The sequence below is a fragment of the Dermacentor andersoni genome, chromosome 2, assembly GCF_023375885.2.
Source record: "Dermacentor andersoni chromosome 2, qqDerAnde1_hic_scaffold, whole genome shotgun sequence".
Lineage (NCBI taxonomy): Eukaryota > Metazoa > Arthropoda > Arachnida > Ixodida > Ixodidae > Dermacentor > Dermacentor andersoni.
The window spans coordinates 142625399-142647676 of record NC_092815.1 but is presented as its reverse complement, the minus strand read 5'-3'; the positions used below and the strand labels follow the sequence as shown (position 1 = coordinate 142647676).

Genomic DNA, 22278 nt, shown 5'->3' with positions numbered 1-22278 from the left:
CTTATTTTGAAACACATAGCAAGCATGTGTGTTCATATATCATATTTACATAGATATGTATGTCTCATTTGAGGTTGTTTTCTGATGGATATATTCCGTATCTCTAAATGTGTCACAGTAAAGCTGTTCAAATAAGACCTTCACGCGGACCAATAACAACACAGTAAATAAATTACTGATAAGAGGAAGCTTAAGCAACCAATTCAATGGTTTCCTCGAGCGCGCCTGGAAATTACGAAAAGCATGACCAAATAATGGATGACGACATTACTTATTCATCAAGAAATTACGACATGTCGAAGCGATACAAACCAGCATGAGCGTAGATCTAAGATACTACAATTCGTTGGAAGAGCACGTAAGAGCCCTGAAAATGTTTTGACGGGCTGAAGAGAGACATAATATCTTATCTACAAGCCCACACTCAACACTCTACACTCATAAAAAAAATTACACCCTTTGAGGCGTATCTTGTCCCACAACAATAATCGTCATCCGTGTGGCCCGCGTTTCCTTTCTTTAACGCTGCGAGCCCGGCACTTTCCAGTCACGAACGGCATGCGCGTTATCAGTGTGACGCAGCATTCTCGACAGGAAAGTAGCGAGCGCCGAGTTTTCAGGAAAGGAAACGCAAGCAAGGCAGATGACAATTATTGTTGTGGGACAAATATACACCCCGAAGGATCCAACCGTTTTAAGAGTGTGAGAAAAGTTTACACCTTTTGAGTCGTATCTTGGCGCACAACAATAAACGCCATCTGTCTTGCCCGCATTTCCCTTCTTTAACGCGACGAGCCCGGTACTTCCCAGTAACGAACGGCATGCGCATTATCAACTATACATAGCATTGTCCACAGGAAAGTAGCAGGCGCGACGTTTTCAAGAAAGTAAACGGAAGCAAGGCAGATGACGATTATTACTGTGTGGCAGATATAAAGGGTGTCAGTCCTTTTTAGGGTGAACTAGTGTGAAAAAGTTTACTCCCTTTGGGCTGTATATTTTCCACACAACAATAATCGTCACCTGTCTTGCCCGCATTTCTTTCTTGAAAATGCTTCGCTGGTTACTTTCCTGTCGAGAATGCTCTGTCATGCTGATAACGCGCATGCCGTTTGTGACTTGGAAGTACCGGGTTCACGAAAGCGTTAACGAAAGGAAATGCGGACAAGAGAGATGGCGTTAATTGTTCTGTGGCAACTATACACCCCCAACGGTGTAACTGTTTTTAGAGTGCAATACAAGAGGGTGGCCGAAGATTGCTCTAGTCATTCTGCGCTTTTGGTTTCGACGCAGTCCTTAGTCCTTTCGATTGGTATAGTGCGCTGTGATAAGCCCCCCGGCGGCGAATCCACCTACCTAGTGCAAGTTAGAACTGCGCAGTAGGGTCTTAGGCGTGTGACGTGAAATACATCGGAGGAAGGCTGAGCCGCGGTGGCATCAAGAGGCGCGATTTTGTCCATATGACTTCGGTAAGTTGCCTCAAGGCACGGTATATGGGGGCTAGAGTAGCGCCAAATCGGTTTATCCGAAAAGCTAACGCACCATGACGGTGTCCAAAGGAGGCCCTTAAGCCGCAAGGAATGAAGCAGGCGCGCGATGGCGGTCGTCATACACAGGCGCCACCTATTTTCCTGCGAAGTGGTAGGACGCTGGCGGCCAATCTGTCCGTGCCTTATGTGGCATAGATACGGTATCAAGGGCGCTTTGCGTCATCGCATCGAAAGCAGGTGAAAGGAGCGCGTCAAAACACAGCGTCCAGTGCCGCTATAGATGCAATAGATAAAATGAAAATGAACACCCCCTCCCCCCCCCCCCCCCCCCCCCCCCCACAGAGTAGTGTCGAGAGAACTTGTACAGCGACACCTCAGTCACGGTGGTCGGGAAAATGTACAAGTACTTCAGCGACGGTTTGATACAGACGCTCTGTGAGGCATTTTATTTGTGGACGGTAAAGCAGTATATAGGCAGTTCGCACTTCGTTGCGTAGGAGCGTAGGAGGTCATGTACAACCTTGGATAGGAATTAGCGCTCCGGTCGGCAAGAGGTTCGCGAGGAGCGCAGCGGTGAAAGACAAAATCTTCGTCGAGGAAGACTTGGATTGTAGACCTGGTTGGAAGAACACCTATGATCACGTAGTTCGCATTTATTGTAATCCGCTGACTCAGGGATATTGCCAAGGAGATAAAGACAAAGCCTAAAGAAGGACTCGGATGATAAGTACCTCAGGAGTTGACGGCGGCCTGCTGGGAGTACTGGAAGTTTTTTAATTGCGGCAGGGAGTCAAAAGCAGCCGCTCCATGGCAAACGGGACAACAAGGACCGTAGCCGAAATAACCGATGTGGATCAATGGACCGTAGCTCGGAAAGAGGCCAAGATGACCAACGATAGGAACCTCGCGTATCTGCACGAGGACACTGCCACGCAGGTAAGCGGGAGTGACAATGAAGTAGGCTAAGCCCGCCAGGATGCATGTTGTACAGCAGTAGAAAACACCATTCTGGAGCTCAAGCGTACGCAGAAAACGGCGAGATTTTCAAGAAGTGAGGCTGAGGTTCTACAACTAGGGGTCGCGGCCTTGCTAATCTCTGAGCGATATCACACAAACACGCTCACCGCTCTCCAAAAGGTGGCTCAACAAACAGTTGTCAAAACAAAATGGCTCAACAAGCAGTTGTCTTCGTGTAACCGGCCGGTCTCGTACACGGCCTCAAAGGCGCAGAACCCACAGACGGAGCCACACGCTATTATATTGTAGGGGCGATAGCCAGCAGAAGACGCGGTCGTCAGTGACAATGTGAATGACCGGACGAAACTGTGAATGGACGAATCCCCTGCCCACGCGAAATTGAAGCTTTCGTGTTTGGTAATGGAGTAATTACGCTTCAAGAGTAAAAGGAGATGGCTAGCGTACGCAATAACGCTGTCGCATCCGTCCTGGCACACAGCCGGAATAGCACCGATTCCAAACAATTGGCATCGGTGTGAACTTCTATTGGAGCGGACAGATCAGAGGCCGCGAGAACGGGTGGCCAAGCAAACCGCACAGTAAGCTTCGAGAACGCAGTAGCTTGACAAGAGTTAAAAAATGAAAGAAGCGGCGTTTTCTTCCTATGAAGTTGGTCGAGGGGCCGTGCAACGTCCTCAAGATTGCGCAATAAACTTCGGAAGTGCGAGCATAGGTGCAGAAAGCTTGGAACATTGTTCATCCAGGTCTGCACGCGAAAATTATTGTCGGCGCGAACTTGTCCAGGATCGCGTCAGACATGGTAAAAAATTACACATTAATACTTAAAAATGATATGCAAGTAAGCTGTTGTCTATTTGACTAAGATATACGCAAGGCAATTGTTATAGTCATTATTCATTACCTTTCGAAGAAAATTCTCCAAGCGTAGAACAATGTCGCAGGTCGCAATATACAGAACCACGCATGCTTATGTACTGTGCATGAGGCTGACTGCATAAAGGCGCAGCTTGCATACGCTATCTTGAGAAGCATCTGTGATTGCTCTGGATAGTCACTTGATTTTGTCTGCATATCTGATTAGCATAATTGGCAACAGAGGACAAAGGTATAACTGTAGGGTGTGCAAGTTTCCTACATATTAACTAAGCTAACATATCCAAGTGAAAGGCAGCTATATAAGCCTGAAACTGTGCTGTTGAAATTTGCTACTAATGTATACTAAAGAAACGTGACAGAAACGATCGAGGATTATTGCCACATACACTGTCGCTGTATTTGTGAGCAATCAAAATTACTTTTGGAAAATCGCTCCAAGACACTCATCAATCACGAAACCCTACGGGCGTATCAGGAGACACGAAGCGACGATCTTACTTCCAATCATAGCGCTACATGATATCACTACACGATATATCTTGTTGCACTCACTGCAACCCATTTAAAACCCAGAAATTTATTTAAAGTCAATGACGAATGTATAGCTTTCTTTTGGGCGTTGCTCGTTTGTTCTTTGGTTGTTTGTGTTACTGCACAGCCACCCAAATAAGCAGTATATTTCTCGAAAGACGATAGTAATAATAAAAAATTTGATGAACGTGTTTCTTCGTTGTTGTTATTGGTGGCGGTGGTTTAGTCTGATACATCCTTGCAAGGACGGTATTTGGATATATTTTGAACATGTCTGACACCTTAATTAAATTATCGCGTTTTACGTGCCAAAACCGCCATCTCATTATGAGGTACAACGTAGTGGGGGACTCCGCATTAATTTTGGCCACCTGGGGTTTTCCAATGTGCACCTAAATCTAAGTACACGGGTGTTTTTACATTTCGCCCTCACCGAAATGCGGCCGCGGTGGCCATGATTTCATACCGCGAAATCGTGCTTCAGCGGCAATCTTTGTTACCTGTTGGTGTGATATGGCAAACATCTGTGCATTTAAAAGACGGGTCTTAGTGCAAATTGTTAGTTGTGCATTTACTAGTCAGCGCTTGTGATGTAGCTTTGTGTTTCTTCTTGTCCTTGTTTCTGTCGCGCGGAGTTATTAACCAATTCATGTCAGAGCTGGCCAGGCCCACAGGTGTCAGGGGGATCTAAGATAGAGGTCCTTCTGTTGCTTTCAAAACCGACCTACCCAGGTATGCCATTAAGTAGAGAAATAGTCACAGCCTTGTATCATGTGTCTTATCCCGGCAACGTTATGACTCACTCCTACCAAAAGAAAGGGTGCACTCAGCAGATCTTGTTTCTCCAACGTACTTTAAGGAAAAGCTGTGTTATTGTATAGCCCACTGTCTGACTTATACTTAGAACAGCTAAACTCGTATGAATACGATGGGGAAAGAAGTCGCAGTTTCGCCTGAAAGGCGAAGCATCGATTGCGATTGCAAAATAGTAGACGGCTACACGAAGCAAGCTCGTAGTAGCTTTATCGGCCGCATAGACTTGAAAACATTCGCTAACTGAATTAACAAGCATGGTGTCAGCGCGCACAAGCAAGCATTAACAAATCCCCATCGATGACCGAGGACACTCGCTGTCAAAACGCTAGTGTGAGCAAGTGCGGCAGCAGCAGCAAGCGAAGTGAGCTTCGTGTTGTCTATCGCTTCATCGCAACAACGGCTAGAACACACAACGCGCGCAAAGGTATGAGCCGTCTGCAGTTCCCGTTCAAGATTAAAGCCCCTTTATTCAAGATACGGCGCGCGCGACCTCGCGCGGCCATGCAAAGTAGGCACATGTTGGCGGAATCAAGGACGCCCCGCCCCCCCCCCCCACACACACACCTCCCACGCTGTCTCCCGGCTTTCCTCCATATATATGGTGCGTGGCATGGAGCGGTGATCGTCAGTTGACCTTGCGCCCGGTCGCGAAATGCACAGTTGCTGCCGGAGCACAACGCCCGCCCTCTCCCTCCCCTCCCTTTCTCCCATGCCCCCACGGGCTTTCGCGCGACGGAAGACGGCGCCTTTGCTCTCCGCTTTCTTCCTTCGTGCGCGCCAGATTGAGCCTCGATCGTCGGCTTCCCTCGCGTGCTTTCATTCGCACATACACATACGATGCACGGTGGCGTTGTTGTTGCCTTTGGACTTTATGCCGAACATCATGGCGACGCCGACGAAAAGAATGCGTCTGGAGTGTCCATCTAATTGCTGTTGCAATAAAAATTTAAACCTCAGAAGTGTTCCGTTCATACCGCCTGGCCCCTGCGATACAAGGCTGGGGTGAAAGGTCGGGAGTGGTCTTTGCCGTATAGAGATCTGATGCATGAGGTTTTGAACCCGTAAAATTTATGATAGGCAATAAACCAGTTAAACCCCAGATATGGTAGTTTCACCAGTTAAACGCCCAGATATGGTAGTCGCTGGCCGGCTCGAAGGCCTCAAGTGACAAACCCAGGAAAAACGAGAAAAAAGGGGTTAACCGAGGGGCCCGAGTTCTTAAATAATATCATAAGAGGCCAACAAACAGACACCAAGGACGACACAGGGGAAATTACTTGTACTGAATAATTGAATTAAAGAAATGATAAATTAATGGAAGTGAAAGCGGAAGAAAAAACACCTGCCTCACCTCCGCCGCGGGTCAAGCCGCGGCGGAGGTGAGGCAGGTGTTTTGCAATATCTTCTGGATCGGCTACGTATGGGGAGTGATTAACGCCTGCTTCACCTCCGCCGCAGGTCGGCCCGGCATTGCACTGTCTCCGGGATGGGTCCACGTATGGGGAGTTTGTTGCTGGCGACACGAAAAGTTCCTTGGACGGTAGAGGTATACAGCTCCGCTGTAAAACAACTTGCCGCAGATAGGGTACGATCCCACGTCTTCGCATTACGCGAGCGATATTGTATCCAATATTATTGGTAGAGCTTCGCATGCGTAATGCGAAGACGTGGCATCGTTCCCCACCTGCGGCAAGTTGCTTTTTCATTCACTTTAACTTCCAATAATTTATCATTTCTTTATTTCAACTATTAAGTACAAGTAATTTCCCCTGTGTTGTCCTTGGTGTTTTTCTTTGTTGGCCTCTTATGACACCCCGAAAAAAGTATTTGCGAGCATAGTCCAAATTAACCACATCAAGAGCTCTTGCATTTTATTTGATAGTTACGATGATGGGCGGGAATGCATCGTGCGAAAGCAGGACGGTAGTGCTACGACTTCAAATGTAGTCGCCGTGCGCGATAGGTGGTTCGGGCAAAAGGGCAATATAAGCCACGGCGTGGAAAGGCAGGTGAACTTAACCAGTTGAACGTAGTCGACTCAGCGCAGGATCCAGAGCGTAAGCGTTACATCTCCACTCGTACATTATCTTTTTCTGAGGACCATTTTTCCCCGCGTAATCATTGTTACAATGTGATCGCGCGGCGCTTCTTGTAACATGGGAATATCGCAGGGAACGTTGCACGACTCCAGCAGAGCTGGACAATGAGGGCCAAGTGTGCGGACAAGAAATCAAGGCCCAAATTTTTTTCGTAGGTGCAGTGCTCCAAGGAATGAAACAAAACAAGAGTACGGTGCCAACCAACAGTGACCCATGCAGCCCACATAATATTAGTTGGATATCGCAAATCAGTTCTGCGGGAGCACGCAAGTTGGAACAAGGCTCATGAAAGGCAAGAATTTTCGTCCGACTGTGTTGGACTTGAACCCGGGATGAACGCCCTTTCGGTGCCATCGCTCTACTGCCTGAACTAACCAGGGTGCTGTAGCAGATCATCGCGCGAGGACGAATTAATTGAAAACTTCAAGCACAGAGACACTCAATATGACCAATCAGTTCTGCGGAAGCCCGCATGGTGGAGTACGGTTCTTGAAGAGGAAATTACATAAAACATTACACAAGAATTACATAAAATTACATAAAATGAAAAAAATATATATAAGGCCTTCACATAAAAACTTGGTATAGGCCTATCATCGAGGGGGCGTCATTAGTATTCCGGGTTGTGTTAGCGAGAATGAAAATACAGGCTTTGAGTTTGAGCATGCAGGCCGGCAGATCGTTAGCAAGGTCTGTTGACGAAATAATTTGAATAAGTCCGACCTTGGCCAATGCCTGACAGACACCCATTTGGATTAATCAGATTGTTTCTAGGAAATCACCTACAACATTGACTTATGGAGAAGCTGAAGATGCAGCCTTTGATCTCCCGGTGAACGATGCTTAAAAAGACTGTCGTGTGTAATTGACACAAGCAAAGTACAACTGTTCTCGAAGGAGGAAACCCTTTAAAAAAGTTTACACCCTTTGGGTCGTAGCTTGTCCCACATCGATAATGGTCATCTGTCTTGCCCGCATTTCCTTTCTTGAATGTTGCGAGCCCAGTACTTCCAAAGTCACGAACGGCTTGTGCGTTATCAGCGTGCCAAAGCATTCTTGACAGGAAGGTAGAGGGCGCTGAGTTTTCGAGAAAGGAAACGCAAGCAAGGCAGATGATGATTATTGTTGTGGGCCAAGATAAGCAGTCAAAGGGTGTAAACATTTTTAAGAGTGAAGTATCTCGTCACTTGTTCGAAGCGGCGCAATTCATATATGACATCCTGCACTGTCGAGAGAACGAGTTTCGCCTTGGAAGGGAACGGACGTGTCGTCGGCGCGCTCCCCAACCACCGAGACGACGCGACCTTCACCGACCGCCCTTGCCCGGGCTGCTTTCGCCGGGAGTCATATGGGAAGCGGTTTTTACGCCGTTTCCCACCGACCGCTCGATGGCTCTTGCAAATCAACCGCCCGACGCAACTGCGCGTCCCGGACCCTCGCGGGTGACGGACACGCGCCGCCAAGACCTTGACAACATGAATTTTCAAGACTCCGCTGCTCCCAACCTCACGACACCAAAAGGACCCAGCGACCAGAACGCCGGGACAGAGAGCCAAAGTCAAACAGATGGGGATTGGCAGACGGTCCTCACGCTTCGGCAGAAAAAAAAACGATGCGAAAGAGAAGAAGACCAGAGCACTGGAATATTCGGGGACCTTGAAGAATCAGCAAGTTTCCGCTGGTCAAGCAACCGGAAAATCTAAACACAAACCAGCATACAGGCGGTTACCCCCCCTGCCAAAGGATGATTTCAAGATAGTGGTGCGACCGCATCAAGGGCTACCGGTCAAGAACCTGACTAGTCCACTACTGGCGGCTGCCGTGATTGCTGCATGTAACGGGCAAATATCAGGTGAGCAATTTCTGCTCAGAATCAAGCCGGGCTCCAACATCTTTATCGTGTCCACGCCGCACCAGACAGTGGCGGACTGCATTAGACGTATTGCAATGCTAAACATCAACGGCCGGCCTCACTCGGCCAACGCCTACGTAGCGACAAGTGACGGGACAACCAAGGGTGTCATTCACGGCTTGGACCCGCACACGACGCCTGAAACGCTAAAAGCGAATCTACGCATACGCACGCAAGGAGGCGAAATTCTCCAAGCCCGCATGTTCCGTAACACTAAAACGGCCGTTATCACCTTTTTTGGAGGAATTACGCCGCGGTACATCTACTACAACGGCGGAGAACTTGCTTGCTATCCATACAAAATTACCACTCAGGTGTGCAAAGTGTGTCACCAAATTGGTCACCGATCGGACGTCTGTCCTCAGCCGGACACTCCAGTATGTCGTACGTGTGGACAACGGGACCCTGTAGCCGGACATGAGTGCGCTCCCAAGTGTGCAGCCTGTGGGGAGGGTCACATGACAGGAGACCGAAGTTGTAAGAAACGTCTCAAACCCCAAAGCAAAAGAACGCCGAGGACTGGCGTTCAACGGACTACCCGGAAGGACAGTTCAACGAAGCCACCTCAACGCCTACGTTGGTTCAGTTCCGATGATGGAGAATCCGCATCGGATCCCTCGCCGGAGGTACCAGAGACTCGCCGTCGATCCAGGTCAAGATCGGGGACCCCAAAGAACTCCAATCCCAAAAACCCACCTCATTCCCAGTCACCAAAATCGCCTAAATCGGGGGCTTTCGGCACTGTGACCAAGCAAGCGCCACAAGATAACACGGTAAGCTGGGCACGAGTCGTTTCTCCTACTGCTCCTGTAACAGAAAATCCCGAATATCGGAAGATCATTAACGAGAACAAGCTTCTCCGCGAGAGCTTGGCAGAAATTAAGCGAGAGTTGGCCTCCCTCAAAGCTAGTCGCTGTACCGAAACGAACAAAACAGCCCATACTAAAGCAGCAGGCACGCCTCTCGAGGTTATAACGACGCCGCATTCTACGGAGGCCACACTCCAACAAGTTGTGCATCAATTACAAACTATGCAAAATTTTCAGCAGCAGATGTACGCAGAATTTCAAAGCCTAAAAACTTACGTCGATGAATCCGTGGCCAGTGCAAAGAGCACGGCTCGTAAGCGAGCCAGCCCCAGTGCTCAATCTAACCGCCGTCCGCGATCCATACCGACCTCGCACAGCGAAAGCACTATTCATGGCGAGTAGAACGCGAGCACATCACGAATATCTCGAAATTTGGCAATGGAACTGCCGCACCTTCCACAAACTGGCGGCAGCTCTACAACAATACATTAACACGGTGCCAGTCAAACCTGATGTTATTTGTTTGCAAGAGATCGGTAACAAGGCGGTCAGATTGACTGGCTACTACACGATATCCCGCCCAGACTACCCTAAGGTCGCGACGATGGTGCTCAAGGACATAGCAATCAGTATAGATTATCTGGCGACTAGCAGCATCAACCACCAAATTATAACAATACTACCGCAGAAGCGTAGCAAGGCAAAAACCATAATCACGAACGTGTATAGCCCACCTAAAAAAAGGAGGGCCGATTTTGAGGCCATCATTCGGTACGTCATGGGTCACACCGGCACCCAGGATAGACTACTGCTTCTTGGGGACTTCAATGCTCCTCACACCAGCTGGGGTTACCGAACAGACACCCCCAAAGGCCGGGAGCTCGAGCGAGCGGCCGAAGCATATGATCTCCAACTCATCATTCTCCCTCAAAACCCGACGAGATTAGGTAACAGCGTCAGTGCAGACACCTTTCCAGATCTCACGTTCACAAATAATGTCGACGAGGTATTCTGGACCAATCTAGGAGAGAATCTAGGCAGTGACCATTTCATTATCAGCGTGTCGGTAGGCTCCCCGAAAATTCGGCGACCGTGTGGCCAGGTGGTAATCACGAACTGGGTAAATTATCGCAAAATCCCCATGCCGGAGATATCACCTGAGAACGCTGAAGAGTGGGCAACACACATACGAGACGCTCATAAAGCAACATCTAAGCGGCTAGCGCTCACAGCGGAAACGCCGGTAGTTGACAACCATCTGCTACATATGTGGGAAGCCAGAAGGGGGCTAACTAAACGATGGAAAAAACAGCAACTTAATCGCAAAGTGCGCCACAGAATTGCTGAAATATCAGAGCGGCCAAACGTTTACGCACAGCAGTTAGAGACAGCGAGTTGGGCGAGCTTTTGTGACTCACTTCGCGAAACGTTACACACCTCCAAGACATGGGCGATACTTCGCAGCATAATGGAACCAGGAAAAACGAAAACGGCCAATAACCGCACCCTTCAAAAACTTGCCGGAGAATTTTCAGGAACAGATCAGGCCCTCCTCACTAAGCTTAAAGAGAAGTACGTAGGAGCAGTTCTCACTCCCCCATGCACCTTGCCATACCAAGGGCAAGAAAACGCGGTGCTAGACGCTCCGATAACTAAAGCAGAACTATTCGCGGCAGCGCAAGCTGCGAAGAGAAATACTGCTCCAGGACCAGATCAGCTCACAAATGCTATGATCCGGAACCTGAGCGACGAGCATCTAGAACAGCTTACCCGGTATTTTAATGAACAGATATGGGAGAAGGGCGTAGTTCCGCAACAGTGGAAGGAGGCCAAAATCGTGCGTATTCCGAAAGCAGGAAAACCTCATGATCTACAAAATCTCAGGCCGATATCACTAACCTCCTGTCTTGGCAAATTATTTGAGAAGGTGATCCACACACGTCTCACGTCTTACATTGAAGACCGCAACCTATTTCCTACAAACATATCCGGCTTTCGCCAACATTTGTCGACACAGGATGTTTTCCTGTTACTTCGCGAAGAAGTTCTTTGCAACACCACGGTTGGTGCGGAACATCTCGTCCTGGCTCTTGATTTGAAAAGCGCATTCGACACTATTTCACATGAACTTATCTTATCTGAGCTAAATGACATCGGTTGTGGACAAAGAATCTATGATTACGCCCGCTCTTTCATGACCTCTCGCATCGCGACAATAGGCATTGGCACTACGCGCTCAGACCCTTTTCCCATGCCCAATAGAGGTACACCGCAAGGGGCGATACTCTCCCCCCTACTTTTCAATATCGGCATGAGACGCTTAGCCAAAACACTCGACGTCATACCTGGGCTAGGGTACGCGTTATATGCAGACGATATTACCCTATGGGCAACCAGCGGCTCGTTAGGACAAAAAAAAGAAATCCTGCAAGAAGCAGCGACCGTTGTTGGAACCTTCGCTCGCAGCAGCGGAATGAGCTGCGCTCCCGATAAATCAGAATTTATCAGGATACGAGGTCGAGGCCGTCAAACTCGCGAGCCGGTCAACCTCTTTCTAGGAGACAGCCAGATAAGGGAGGTCCGGAAAATGCGAGTCCTCGAACTATGGCTGCAAAGCAACAAACGATTAGACCACACCATTAAAACCCTTAGGACTACGGTGAAACAGATCTCCTGTATGATTCGTAGAGTAACTTATCACCGAAAAGGTTTCAAGGAAACAGAGACGATCCGGCTTGTTCAGGCTTTTATGCTAAGTCGTCTCACATATAGCCTCCCTTTCCAGGACCCCACGAAAACAAAACTAAAGGCCCTAGATGCGTTGATCAGAACGACGTACAAAGCGGCTCTCGGCCTACCACAGGGAACCTCTACTGAACGCCTGCTGGCCCTCGGGATTCACAATAACTACGAGGAGCTACGGGCAGCGACGCTCATATCTCAACGGGAGAGGCTTAGCTTAACCTCCTCTGGCAGAAAATTACTTTGCCGCGTGGGTTACCCTACTCGTCCACAGTATGCGGGAGAAGAACTCGAATCTCTGCCCAAAGTCCTTCGTGAAAGGATCATAGTAGCCCCAATTCCTAAGAACATGAGTTCGAAATACCACCGGGGACGTAGAAGTGCTCGAGCTCGAAAGTTAATGCAGCAATTCGGTGGAAACCCGGATACAGTCTACACAGATGTCGCTCGGTGTGGTGCTTACAAATACGCCCTCGCAGTGGTAGGAGCGGCCGCAAACCAAGGGCTTGTGACTTGCGCCACGCCTAGAGTTGCATCTGCGAATACCGCAGAAGCTTCAGCCATCGCTATAGCTATTAAAACTAAGGACGCTGTAGGACAATCGTCGATAACTCTAACAGATTCCCAAGTCGCATGTAGACACTTCCTCACCGGGAGGCTACCACACAGCACCACTCACCTATTAGGACCCAACCTAACGCAGAAACACATGATCATCTGGTGCCCGGGTCACGCAGGACTCGAGGGCAATGAGAGAGCGGATGGCGCAGCTCGTGCTTTTATCAACCGAGCGGCCGACCACTCTGACGAAAACTCCTTTTTACCACGAGACATCCTTGAGCACCAGCGGTGCGAGCGAAGAAAATACAGTCCACCACACCCTGACCTATCCAGGCAGGACTCTTATGACTGGCGCCGAATACAGACGCACACATTTCCAAACCTTTATTTGAAAAATGCCATTCACCCAACGCTGTACAACGCTCGCTGTCCTTGGTGCGGAGTCCGGCCAACTCTCGCCCATATTACGTGGGACTGCCAGAACAGGCCACGCAAAATTAATACACCAAAAATAGCCGGCAAACTTTCCGGAAGGGAGCAGTGGGAGACTTCGCTCGCCAGCGAGGATCGGGAGATGCAACTAGCGCTCCTCGACGAAGCACGGCGGACCGCTCAAGCCAATGGGGCCCTGGGCTAGGGGCTCCACCCACTCGCTTTCTGCATTTTTTTTTTAATAAACGTTTTCATATATATATCCTGCACTGTCGATGAATGCTTACAAGCGCACGGGTTAAATGCGCGGTCAGCTATAGGAATAAGAACCTGTGCGACATTTCTAGTTCGGTATCTGTTCGTCAATTTTGCAGCAAAGAGCGGGCACTTCCTGGATGTACGTCAGGTACGACTCGGTGCAAACCTCAACGCGCAATGTGAGGTCTTTCTGCGCTGTACGCTGGCAGCCAACAGGCTTGCCGAACTATGGCTCTAGCTGCCGTTTCTACAGGGCCTAGGTGGTGCGCACTACCGAGAGCTCTCCAACGAGACCCGTCCCGTATCCCTGGGGCAGAAGGCCATGTTAACTAGCATATAGGAGCCAGGCCCCAACTGTAGTGAAAGTTTACGCGTTCGTTCATCTGAAGCCAGTTTTTAACGCGACAGCGTTAAGGAGCTCGTGTCGCAGAAAAGCCGGTGTCGTCGGTGTCGGCGTCAGCGGTGTTGGCCGTGAGCGATAAATACCGGGAGGCACTTCATAAATAAAAAACAACTTGCAAGTTGGGCTGGGTGGGAATCGAACTAGGGTCTCCGGAGTGTGAAACGGAGACGCTACCACTCAGCCACGAATTCGATGCTTCAAAGCGGTACAAAAGCGCCTCTAGTGAATGCGGTGTTGCCTTAGAAACGTGCCGTAGAACGTTATACTGCGGTGTATATCGGTAATTATGAGCATGTAACTTACAGAAGTCGCAGTTACGCGAGTAGCGAAGTACGTTTCCGCTACATTTCTCTTGCTGCGCTCTGCGCACACGCAGAGCCATCTTGCGGCAAACACAGAAGACCCCTCCTCGCAATGTGCGGTGCTACCCCGACGCGTGGCGCGCCACTCGCCCGCTTCTCCACTTCGGGCCGTGCGGGGACCGGCACGAGGATGCCCCACTACCCTTGCGTTTAATAAGTTTTCTCGCTCTCTCCCCTTCCAACTTCCAGCGTGCATCACTCGAACCCGCGTGTTTAGGCGACGCGGCTCCTCTTTCCCCTCACAGCGCGATTCTTATGTGCAGCGTCCGATGCGGGACGCCTCTGACGTGATCGCTGCGCCGTAGCGCGTCTGGTGAAAAAGCGTCCCCTGCGATGTGTGCCGAGCTGCTTCGGAGGAGTCATGCGTCTGCGTGGTGCTCCCAAGCGAGACAGAGGACGATCCCATCGAGGCGTCAGGCCCATCGTTTGGCTCGCGTAGATCGTTTCTCCCTCAGAGACACCGATTTCTGTGGTTCGTTCCGCTTGCTCAGGCGCACGTTTCCTTGCCGCGCTGAACACTGCGTTGCTCGGCGCTCACCGCGTGATTGGTGGGTGCAAAGTCCGATGCGGGGTGCCTCATAAGTGATCGCTGCGCCGTAGCGCATTGTCTTACACCCTTTGGCGGGTCGACGGGAACGCTGTCGTGTTCCAGTCTTGAAGGCGAAGCTTAAGCGTCCTCCAATTTTTAACACCAGCGCTTCCGGTGCTGCAAAAGATGCCTGTATCTCACCACTGCGCCACGGTGACGGCAGGCGCGGCGATTAAAGTGTTTGAAGCGTTCTCGCTTTCAGTGCGCTTTGCAGTGGCAGCCAAGGAGGGACCACTGCGTAACTTCGTCTTGACGTGCAGAAAGGTCAACACCTTCACCAACAAGTAACAGGAAGAAGAGAGTTATAAAATAAATCTGCAGGTTATTTACAATAGCTCAGTGACATACAAGATAGCGGGGTGAGTGTTCGCGAACCATGCAGTTTGTGTCGTTATCCTAGGCCCTGTCCTTAGTCTCCGTGACAGCATTAGAGCCACAACCACGATTCTAGAGGCCCGTCATTCAATTGGCAGTGAACTACATTTCTCCCGCTGCTGGCTTTCCAAATGTGGAGCTGAGCCGTCTTAGACGCCCTGGCTAAATGTGACAGAGATTCGTTAGGACGTAAGGATGCTGCGTGACCCCGGCTTAACAGGTATTGAATGCGGTAGCGTCGAAGACCGAAACCAACCTTCGCTGAGATGCCTAGAAGCAGTAGGCAGCCACAAGTGCGTCTTAAAAATGGTACTGTAATCGAATGTGCCTGCGATGGCATTCATATCTATAGAATAACAAGCACGTGTTCTAAAGGAGCGTAATTGTAGTAACCTTCTGCAGCACGACTTGGAAATCGCTTGCATTATGTCAGTTTCTGTGTTTCATCGCGTATAAGAGTCAGGTTTGTAATTTAGGTAAGCAAGCTCAGATGGTAGAACAACACCTCTCCTCCCTGGAAAGGCGTCGGTCCCAGGTTGGAATCCTCGACCAAGACAATTTTTCCCTCAACTGTGAAGCTTTCTTTCCGAGAAACCCATACGAGTTTCCTTTGTATATTTGCGCTACGTTAAGATCGGTGAGAATTTTTCCATTTCAATACTTAGTACTTTTTTATTATGCTCGATGTGTATATTAACATTTTGTCATGTGCAGTCTAAGGTCTGCGATCGTCTCGAATTGTTTTATTCATTTTGCGGTTGCTTATTGCACTGCCTAGTTACTCGAGCCAAGCATCCTGTAAAGCTGTTGCTTAGTAGCTTTTTGTGCTCACGATAACATTTTTTGTCTCATCTATATGATCAATATAAATGCTGAACGAAGCGAAGAAGGGAAGTGATCGTTTTGCGCGACCACCGTCACCTTGGAAAGCCTGGCTTATCGTGGAATATACTGGTACGTTAACTGCACCATGCGTGGATATCGGCCGCACAGCTGCAGCTCGAGCTGCCCAAAAATGCGCGAAATATGTATGAATGCTGTGAGTGGAAGTGGTACCGGTGCGCGCTCAGACGTACTTTCCGGAAAAACGTGGCCGCTAGGTCATCACTCTTTTCTTCGCTCAGTGCGCTCACAAAAAGCGTTCTTATAGCCAGTCAGGACGATTTACATTTCATCTCATCACCATCATGTAGCTAGATAACGCACCTGTAGTATTATATTTGGCGGCTTACCATGCCCACGCCGCTGGTGATGAGGGACCCTCCGGAACCACCGATGCACATTTCTGGCTTTCCGTCCTTGTCGAGTATTATGGTGGGCACCATCGAGGACTGAGGACTTTTTTTTGGCGCGATGAAGTTCACGGTCGAAGGGCCTACGCCGTAAGCGTTGATTTGCCCCGGCGTTGAGAAGTCGTCCATCTCGTCGTTCAGGATGAAGCCAGTGCCGGTGGGCACCACTTGGCTACCGAAACTTGCCGTAGAAAGAAGTAAAAACAATACAAAAAGAAAACGACGCTTTTACATACAACTAAGATAGTCGTTTTTTGTTTTGTTTCGCACAGAAAGAATGCATCATGTGGGTGTATCCGGAACATAGCCGTGCAAGTGTGAATTTTATTGCGACGGATTGTGAGATTGCTCATTTGAAGGCCTTACAACTCTTGATGAACAACAGTTAGAGTTTCACGAATTATTCCTATTATGGCACAGTGAGCTTCCTCAAATGAGACCACTCCTGCTCGGATGAACAAACGCACTTCTGAGCTCCGCCTTTCTGAAGGCTGCGCGCAAGACTAAACTTAGCTCCCATTGGGTCAATCGTTGCGCTACAACGCCGCGATCTATGTGCGCGGTACATGAATGATTGAGTAACGCCTTCTTACCACTACACAACGATATCAATATCAGGGGTGTGAAGACTGTTTACTCATTAGAAAGGTTTCATATTTAAAGTATGATACAGCTGTTGGGTGTCCTATGGTGTAATGCCTATTTGTAAAGGGCCAGTTCTGGTCACAGGCGCTGAGTGCAAATCGGCATCTTTCTTTCTTCTTTTTTACTGACCGAATCTGTTCTGGACTCTGCGTGCCGACCGCGGAGCAGCCACAATCGAGCAAGCGTGAAATTTCTGCAGATAAATTATACAATTGTAGGCTTTAAGACTCATGATGAGTCCAGGCTTGTGTTTCATAGATTATACGCGTATACGTATTATTGGTGGTGTCGGAATTGTTTGCGTTTAATATATGCTGATAGTAAAAGCACGAAGTCTAGAAATGCGTTCCGGTAAAAAAAGGAAGCATCTTGCACGTCAGCAGACAGAACTGAACAAATCGGCACAGCATGCGCCAGCTTGCCATCTGCCGGATGATCGGGAAAAAACTTGCCTTCCTTAGGGCCCATATTAGACAACATTTAAAGCCATGGCTGTTTCACATGCGCATTTCCTGTGAATTAATGCGTATATATTTTCTGTCCTGCTTCAAATAGACATTTGGTGAAACTTAGCGCTTGTGTGTCTTGCCTTCTCCGTCCGTCCGTGTCTAGTTTTCGTGCATTTGCTCTGTCGCAATGTACCAACAAGCCCAAGAAGCTCTCGTCAGGATTAAGTTAGTTTTGGGAAGACAATATTTGTTTTAGCAAAATAGTCCAGTTATTCATAGACGTTCATATTACTGTGCCACGATACATAAGCTGTGTAGATTACGTCCAAAGTCTTGAAGTCCTTTAACCGATTCTGTCTTACTCACATACACAACGTCAGCTCTGAGCATGTTCAAATAGCCTACGCATTCCGGCAGAGGACTGTTGATTTTCTTTTACTCCGAAACTGTTAGACGAACTTACGCAACCTTTTTTCGTGCAACGACCGAGTGTCGTGGCGGGATTGGTACCAAATGTCAGTGAACAGCCAGCGAAGCAACCTGCGTTATATTCCTGAAAATTTCCTTTGAAATACAACATAAGTTATTACAAAAGTTACCTTGCGGATAACTCACTCGAATAGACAACTTCATGCGGTGTTTTTGTAGCCAGATAGCTCGTAACTTTTGTTTGCCATGTCGCGTTTTTACATGCTCAGAGTTTGTACCGCTGCGTCGGTGAAAGGCTGACGGCGTTATCCTGCATCACAGCTTGCGTGGAAGCCTCGAAGTGACCGTAGGACCAAGGCATCGGTGATGAATGATCCCCAAGAAGAGCCGACAAACAGATCTCTAGCGCTTCCGACGAGGGACGCGCCGTTTCGCTTATACAGCTTAGATGTCTTTGATGCGCCAGTTGCTCAGATTGGCATACGTCTGCGATGGTTCTTTAGGGAAGCTCTATGAAGCCTGTGAACCGGTTTAAACTGGTTCGAACGACTGTACCTTCCGTTCGGGAGCTGAACACATGTCTGAAGTGTAGCCCGAAGCGAGCAGCAAAAAAATTCAGTGGCGATTTAGAGGTAAATGCGAGAGATGTGTTTGTATTTCGTCGCACGTCACGTCTTTGAGGTCTCCGATCTATGATTTTAGCCGTGTTTGCCACATTGCAAAGTGTTAATTATTAACTTGAAAATCACAGAAGTGCTAGACAACCCGTATGGCTTCCCTTTGTAGCACTTGCTGCTAACGGGTGGATGTCTGATTTTCCATTATTAATTACCTATCTCCATCTTTCGGGTTTCCGCAGAACCATTACGTCAAAATTACAAAGTGTTGTTCAGGACCTTACTCGACGCGCATCCTGCCTCTACGAGGATCAGCTGACGATGATCGGGAACAGACCGCCCGTCAGCTGCACTCTTATATAGAGAGTTTTACTGCGCAATCATTATTTGCCCCATTACGCGAAAATCCGTCGGCGTGACCGAAGGATGGTGCCGAAAATGGCTGGCGGCCCGAAGAGTAAGAACACGAAACAATCCTCAGACTGATGGCAAACTTCTCAGAGAGGTCCCGGTAAACAAAGTAACGCAAAGTCTCTGAAGAGAAAATTTGGTTCATTTCAGCGTGGGTGGGGATCGAGCCCGGGCGTCCGTGGTGTGAGTCGAGCATGCTTCCCCGGCGCCCCGGCGGCTCCACGGTTCCGGCTGACTAAATCTGTGCCTAGTGCGTGCGTTCGTGAGCACGTTCACGACGTTCGCAGGTCCACGTACGGTATAATGCTTTTGCATTCCCACGTGTAGGCAGCCTCACGTATCTGTGCTGAATTATCTCTATGAATACTTTAGGGAGCGTTTGAAAAAAATTGCCGTTTTGAAATAAAAGTACGGCTCGTTCGGAGGCATGCCGTCAGCACTGGCGACCACTGGGCAACAGGTACTAATTTTTCCCTAATTAACAAAAACGCAATAATTAACTTTTGAACATGTAATTTCAACGGGCTCATCAATATTTGCAAATAGAAGCGAGTTGTCCTTACAAACCATATCGCCTTTTATATCTGGAAAAATATGATTACGCGCGGGACTATGGAGCGACTAATTTCGGCTATCAGAGTTTCAGGCTTTTCCCCGACCGAAACGTAGAAGGTGCATTTGTGGTGTTTTGCAACGTAGATTTCTTCACACACACACACACACACACACACACACACACACACACACACACACACACACACACACACACACACACACACACACACACACACACACACACACACACACACACACACACACACACACACACACACACACACACACACGCACACGCACACGCACACACACGCACACGCACACACACACACACACGCACGCACGCACACACACGCGCGCGCACGCACACACACACACTTCAAAATCTAAAACTGTAGCGTAGCGACAACGAAAAGGTACGGCGGCATTGCATTTGTCGCTAACCCACGCCTGCGCGTGTCAAAAGTCTGCGAAGTCCGTGCCTGGGCACGGCGTGCAGCTTCGTCAAAATAAAGCTGGGGCCGTGATTAGAGCGCCTAGATGGTTTAACGCGATGGCGTTAGAGCGTACGCTCGAAGACAAGCCCACCTGCTTCAAAATATAAACAAATCACAGCTTTTTTTTACTCAGTTATTTCTGGAAAAGCTTCGGTAAATCGGGTATAATGCAAGCTAGTTCTGTTAATTCAAGTTGATGACATCATTGATCCTTACTTGCCGGGGAATGGAAATTCCTTCGTTATATCGGGAACTTCGAAAAATCGGGTTTCGTTAGATCGAGATCGAGCCCGAATGGCGAGACTAGAAATGAAATAGACTTCATACTCTGCGCTAACCCTGGCATCATACAAGATGTAGACGTGCTCGGCAAGGTGCGCTGCAGTGACCATAGGATTGTTAGAACACGAATTAGCCTAGATTTGAGGAGGGAACGGAAAAAAATGGTGCATAAGAAGCCAATCAATGAGTTAGCGATAAGAGGGAAAGAAGAGGAATTCCGGATCCAGCTACAAAACAGGTATTCGGCTTTAACTCAGGAAGAGGACCTCAGCGTTGAAACAATGAACAACAATTGTATGGGCATCATTAAGGAGTGTGCAATAGAAGTCGGTAGTAACTCCGTTAGACGGGATACCAGTAAGCTATCGCAGGAGACGAAAGATCTTATCAAGAAACGCCAATGTATGAAAGCCTCTATCCCTACAGCTAGAATAGGACTGGCAGAACTTTCTAAGTTAATCAACAAGCGTAAGACAGCTGACATAAGGAACTTTAATATGGATAGAATTGAACATGCGCTCAGGAACGGAGGAAGCCTAAACGCAGTGAAGAAGAAACTAGGTATAGGCAAGAATCAGATGTGTGCGTTAAGAGACAAATCCGGCAATATCATTACTAATCTGGGTGAGATCGTTCAAGTGGCTGAGGAGTTCTATAGAGATTAATACAGTACCAGCGGCACCCACGACGATAATGTGAGAGAGAATAGTCTAGAGGAATTTGAAATCCTACAAGTAACGCCGGAAGAAGTAAAGAATGCCTTGGGAGCTATATGCAAAGGGGGAAGGCAGCTGGGGAGGATCGGGTAACAGCAGATTTGTTCAAGGATGGTGGGCACATTGTTCTAGAAAAACTGGCCACCCTGTATACACAATGCCTCATGACCTCGAGCGTATCGGAATCTTAGAAGAACGCTAACATAATCCTAATCCATAAGAAAGAGGAAGCCAAAGACTTGAAAAATTATAGACCGATCAGCTTTCTGTCCGTTGCCTACCAAGTATTTAGTAAGGTAATCGCAAATAGAATCAGGAACACCTTAGACTTCTGTCAACCAAAGGACCAGGCAGCATTCTGTAAACGCTACTCAACAATAGACCATATTCACACTATCAATCAGGTCACAGAGAAATGTGCAGAATATAGCCAACTCTGATATATAGATTTCATTGATTACGAAAAAGCGTTTGATTCAGTCAAAACCTCAGCAGTCATGGAGGCATTTCGGAATCAGGGTGTTGACGAGCCATATGTAGAAATACTGAAAGATATCTATAGCGGCTCCACAGCCACCGTAGTCCTCCATAAAGAAAGAAACAAAATTCCAATAAAGAAAGGCATCAGGCAGGGAGATACGATTTCACCAACGCTATTCACAGCGTCTTTACAGGAGATATTCTGACACCTAGAGTGGGAAGAATTGCGGATAAGAGTTAATAGAGAATACCTTAGTAACTTGCGATTCGCTGATGATATTGCTTTGCTTAGTAACTCAGGGGACCAATCGCAATGCATGCTCACTGACCTGGAGAGGCAAAGCAGAAGGGTGGGTCTAAAAATTAATCTTCAGAAAACTAAAGCAATGTTTAACAGCCTCAGAAGAGAACAGCAGTTTAGAATAGGTAGCGAGGCGCTGGAAGTGTTAAGGGAATACATTTATTTAGGGCTGGTAGTGACCGCGGATCCGGATCACGAGACTGAAATAATCAGAAGAATAAGAATGGGCTGGGGTGCGTTTGGCAGGCATTCTCAAATCATGAACAGAAGGTTGCCACTATCCCTCAAGAGAAAAGTATATAACACCTGTGTCTTACCAGTACTCACGTATGGGGCAGAAACGTGGAGGCTTACGAAAAGGATTCTGCTTA

At 48.3% G+C, this 22278-nt stretch overlaps 1 protein-coding gene across 1 annotated transcript in view; it reads right to left on the bottom strand.

The window, feature by feature from the left end:
- The window catches only part of LOC126540969 (scoloptoxin SSD14-like), a 142500-nt gene that overhangs the window by 9491 nt on the left and 110731 nt on the right, over positions 1–22278 (bottom strand). Inside the window, exon 9 of the mRNA XM_055076195.1 lies at positions 16466–16706. Within this exon, the coding sequence (XP_054932170.1) occupies positions 16466–16706 (241 nt within the window). The remainder of the gene's footprint in view (positions 1–16465; positions 16707–22278) is intronic.